This window comes from Triticum dicoccoides, chromosome 1A, assembly GCF_002162155.2.
Source record: "Triticum dicoccoides isolate Atlit2015 ecotype Zavitan chromosome 1A, WEW_v2.0, whole genome shotgun sequence".
Classification (NCBI taxonomy): Eukaryota; Viridiplantae; Streptophyta; class Magnoliopsida; order Poales; family Poaceae; genus Triticum; species Triticum dicoccoides.
The window spans coordinates 582,766,386-582,771,107 of record NC_041380.1 but is presented as its reverse complement, the minus strand read 5'-3'; the positions used below and the strand labels follow the sequence as shown (position 1 = coordinate 582,771,107).

Here is a 4,722-nt window from a genome sequence, read left to right as displayed (position 1 = left end):
AAGACATCACCGACTTACGGGTTGTTTGGTAGCACTCCAGCTCCTTTCAAGCCAGTCATGCATTAACCTAACTTCACAAAGCCAACTTAGCCCAGATCGAGAAAGCTCGCCTCCATCTTTGGTCCTGCCTCTATCTCTAACTATAATGTTTTGCCGGGCAGGTGGAAGGAAACGACCCGAGTTCGAATCTCCACCCAAAAATTCTTTTTTCGCTTATCTTCTGAAGCCCAGGAGCAGGCCCATTAGTATCTATGGCCCAATAAGTACATATACGGGGTTGACGTTTAGAAATGAACGAACCACGCGTCATTTTTTTAACAAAACATTGAAACGTTTTAAAACATAAGGAGTTTCTGTAATATGTTGACGGTGAACGGGCAGAAGCAATCCGTATACTTTTTTAGTATAGCAAACATGCCCAACGGGATAAAAATAATATCACATACTCTAGCCAAATAAATGATAAAAAAATATCACACTCTAGCCGAATAAATATTGTTCAAGACCCCCACAACTCCACGCTCCTCTATATCAACTTGGCACCCCTTCTTAAAAATAGTAGCTAGCTTGCGCTCTGACCCGAGTAGCATGGTCCACAGTCCCGCAGAGATTGCATCATCCATTCCTAAAATATCTTCCAGTGAACTTGACAAACTGCCTATCATCCAAAATTATAGGACTAAAAGATGCATTACACATTTCAGATCAATTTATTTTCAAATGGTCTAAAATAGAATGATTGTCCTTAAAACAACATAAGTAGGCTAAGCTGAAGTACTTGGCGCAAATTATACTCAGGGGTCATTCATACATTGAGCGAGACATGGGATTGTGGCGGCCTCATCTGTCCCTATAGAATAATTGCCAGAAATAATTGTGTGTGCTCAAATAGGTGTACAAATAGCTAAAACAGGAAGCAATGACCACCAACCAAGTTAATATAATCAGATTCAGTAGACCAAAAAATTATGTACAGATCCAAACTTTAGACATGGTTTACTGTTCTTATGTATGTGTTAGTTATATTTTACAAGTATATACTGAGTACACGACAATTTCCTTTTGTATGATGCAAAGTACACTTCATTGGGTCATTCTAAGCTTACTTAAAGTAAACTGGAAATTGTTCGGTCATTCTAAGCTGAAAATTTCTCAATGAGGAAATTCGTTGGGTCATTCTAAGCTGAAAATTTCTTTATATTTTCCAAAAGGGGTCCCTCTAGGCTTAAAGTACCAGTCTTTACAAGTAGAGATCATACATATTGTCATGAAAATCTCATACGGTTTTCTGTTCATATAAACATCACTAATCTGGGTCCTGGCTGCTGTATAAAATAGAAATGATGCAATTCAGTTGTTGTACAACTCAAGTATTTCATCACTAATCTGGGTCCTGGCTTAATTATTTTGGTCGGGAACAGTTCTTAATTCTGATTAGGAAATGATTATACACTCTATTAACGTTAATAGAAGAAATCTAAGAAGATGATATATGCTAAACTGTCAAAGTACAAAATATTCAAATTCTAGGCTTACTACAGAGGGGCAGAGGATTAGCTATACAATGAAGATAATCTGAAATTTAGCTGTGTGTTATGAAGAAACAACAGGTAACACACAACATCCAAATTTCCCCATTGAGAAACATCATCTGATTTCATTGGCTCACACTACAATCAGCAAATATTAGATCCGGTAATCTAGAAATAGTCTCATGTAAACATCAAAGTAAGCTGGAATCCACATCGCTGAAGCCTCACGTAAACGGTTAGCTTGCATCAAAGTCACCTTGTTGTCTAGTGTTTATACCTCTCTAATGCAAGGTATCAAATTTCAACACTGAAACTCTAGTTTAATATGCAATCCAAATATTTCAAAGCAACAGTTAAGCATCAAGACTCTAGAGTGTTGTCGATTAAAAAAATAAGCATACAAAGACTATGCTACCATTTTCCATAATGTCCAGTCTCAGCCAATCTAGCTCATTACAAGCCAATATTGCTGGTGTCGAGTTGAACTTAACCTTGTAATAAGAGGGTTGTGCTTATTTAACCAGCACTTAGTTTAAAACGAAAAATTATGATGCAGTGGTTCCCAAAACATGATCGTGTGTGTGCTCCTCTGGTCTAACTGAACACCAGTGCTCTGTTTCAGTTCGTGGGTGCTCTATGCTTGTCATGGATGGGACACTCACCTCCATAACCAGTTTGTTCTACATGATGTACATGGTACGGCAAGTAGAGGTAAGATTGGGATTGAGGCAGAGAAAGCAAGGGAGAGAGAAGAACCTGTAGAACCAGTAGGCACCGCTACACTGTCGAGGTCCTCGCGCTGCCCATCGCCCTTGCTCCTAAGGCCTGGCTTCCCATGCTCTTGTTCCCCAAGTCCCATCACCAGTCAGCCCGTCCACACACTCACATGGCCGCGACATGTCGCCGCGGCGGTGGCTGACTTTTCTCCTTGACTCAGCACAAAAACTTAATGTACATGGACAATTCATTTTTCTATCAATTTGAACTGTAGTAAATCCTTATAATGAGAACGTAAAGACAAACCACAATACAAAAGCATAATTCACAGACATTAACACCATATCGATCTTTAGGCTTTAGTCTAATCGCGTCCTAAAAATTCCTCGCCCTTAATCTTCCAACTTCATACCAGGTAAGAAAAACATTTGGCAACCCTAACCCTAGTGTCAAGCAACCAGGTACGCAAGCACGAAAGCAGAGCGTGACGTAATTGAACAGAGGAGAAGCACGGGACATACCTGGCTGCGCAGCCCATCCCTGCTCCCCTCCCTTGATTTTCTCGGGGAAGGCGTAGTTCACGGTGAGGACGCGGCCGAAGAACTCGGTGCCATCCATGTTGTCCATGGAGGTGGCGGTGTTCTCGCGCTCCAGGAACGTGAAGAACCCAAAGGAGCAGTGCTTCTGCGTGGCCTGGTCGAGCGGCCCCTTGACGCCCTTGTTCTCCCTGAACGGCACGAACACCGCATGCAGGATCTTCTCTCCCCCTCCTCCGCCAGTCCACCTGCGCCGACGAAAGCAGGGACGGAGCTCGGCTTAGTTTTCCATCGCACAGGAACAAGAAAAGGCAAGGTCCTTTCGCACCCGGGGAAGCAACCCGGAGAGCAGCCGGGGGCGAACCATGCGCATCTCGCTGAGAAATTTCGTCAAACAGCTGGCGAGCGACCGAGCGCGGACAGCGGCGGCAGAGAAGAGGTTAGTGAGGGAGGATGGTGCCACCGTGTACCTATGTAGGGGGTGTTCTTCTGCACCGGCTGGTTCATGGAGGCGACGGTGGTGGCGACTGCGACGATGAAGCTGCGGGGTCGGTAGGAGCCGGGGATTGCTTGCGGGGAGGAAAGCAGAAGCAGGGGACCCCAAGAACGGATGGACGGAGAAGACCGGCCGCGCGTGGTGGCGGTGGCAGCGGCGCCGTACCCTTACGCATCGAGGAGGAGATCCGAGAAGACCGGCCGCGCGTGGCGGCAGCGGCGACGGCGGCGCCATACCCTTACGCATCGAGGAGGAGATCCCAAGTTCGTGTGTTCTTTTTTATAAATCTGATCCGAGTCCATGAGGCACAACCCACCGGCCACGAAACGCTTTCTCTGTTCACCACTTAAAAACAGTACCGCGGGTTCAATTGTTAAAAACTACAGATACCTCTGTGTAAAAAGTCCACGACGGTGAACCCGAAGACTCAATCCGTGTTTTATTATTAAAAAATAACTAGTAATAAAGGTGCCCGTGCGTTGCAACGGGGCATACATATTTGAATGATACAACACCATATGGACCCTTTGCAAAAAAAACATCATATAGATCCTCATCTATCTCAGGTGGCATTGTCAAATTCTTTTTACCATTAAACTACTTCTCTTCTTCTCTTCCTCCTTCTCCTTCACCGCTACTCTTCGTGTGCTGGCTGGGCTTGAATTTTAAACTATAGCATTATAGGAGACAAATATGTGCTACAAAAATATTACATGTGCTTAAACCATAGAACGTGAGATCCACAATAAGGCATAAGAAAATGTGTAGAAAGCTCATCATCTTTTATTGTAGTGGCAGTCGATCTAAATATTGAGATACGACGATATGCATCTGCTTGCTATCCATGTGGGCTGGATTAATTCCCTTTGCTTTTTATTTAGATTTGCAAAGACTACTAAAGATGGTGTATCATTAACATGCAATGGCCAAAATTAGAGTTTGCGGAAAATAAAGTAATGTATCTGGTAAACATTTGAGCTACTCTGCCCTCTATGTTGCTACACTGCAATTTTGGCACGCTGGTGTCTTGTACCTGGCACTCCAAAGAAAAGAGTGATGTGATATTCTATCGGACACATTGGACTCAATTTTTTGTTGGCAAAGGTAGGGAGTTGGTGTTGGCAACCAAGAGAAGATCCACAATTTGATATAAGCACAAAACGTGTAACTTAAAAGCTACTCCCTCCGTTCCAAAATAGATGACCCAACGTTATACTAAACTTAGTCTAAAGTTGAGTCATCTATTTTGGAACGGAGGGAATAATAATACTACCTTCTCCCTCGAGACTTCGTTAAACCATCATTTTGTCAACCATTAAATAAACAACATTAACGGAGGGAGCATGTAATTCTTGCTGATGAAGTAATACTTTATTCTGCAAAAACATGCTATTTTTGTCATAAGTAAAGCAAAACCACCAACAATAACGGAGGGAGCACA

General features: G+C 43.2%; 1 protein-coding gene across 1 annotated transcript; it reads right to left on the bottom strand.

Annotated features, from left to right (window-relative positions):
* Positions 1 to 427: 427 nt before the first annotated feature.
* Positions 428 to 3,575, bottom strand: LOC119292470 (peptidyl-prolyl cis-trans isomerase E-like). Its single transcript, XM_037571305.1, has 3 exons — positions 3,256 to 3,575; positions 2,771 to 3,033; positions 428 to 2,477 (listed from the first exon to the last, which is right to left on the bottom strand). Exons 1-3 carry the CDS (start codon positions 3,525 to 3,527, stop codon positions 2,398 to 2,400), a joined length of 615 nt encoding a protein of 204 aa, XP_037427202.1. The 5' UTR covers positions 3,528 to 3,575; the 3' UTR covers positions 428 to 2,397.
* Between the last annotated feature and the right edge of the window lie 1,147 nt (positions 3,576 to 4,722).

What these genes read in the sequence shown, in the direction of transcription:
- LOC119292470 (XM_037571305.1), bottom strand. Translation starts at nt 3,527, where the DNA reads ATGCGTAAGGGTATGGCGCCGCCGTCGCCGCTGCCGCCACGCGCGGCC. An exon ending in GAAGAACACCCCCTACATAG is followed by an intron (nt 3,034 to 3,255) that starts GTACACGGTGGC and finishes TCGTCGGCGCAG; the next exon opens with GTGGACTGGCGGAGGAGGGG. An exon ending in GGGATGGGCTGCGCAGCCAG is followed by an intron (nt 2,478 to 2,770) that starts GTATGTCCCGTG and finishes ATGTACATTAAG; the next exon opens with TTTTTGTGCTGAGTCAAGGA.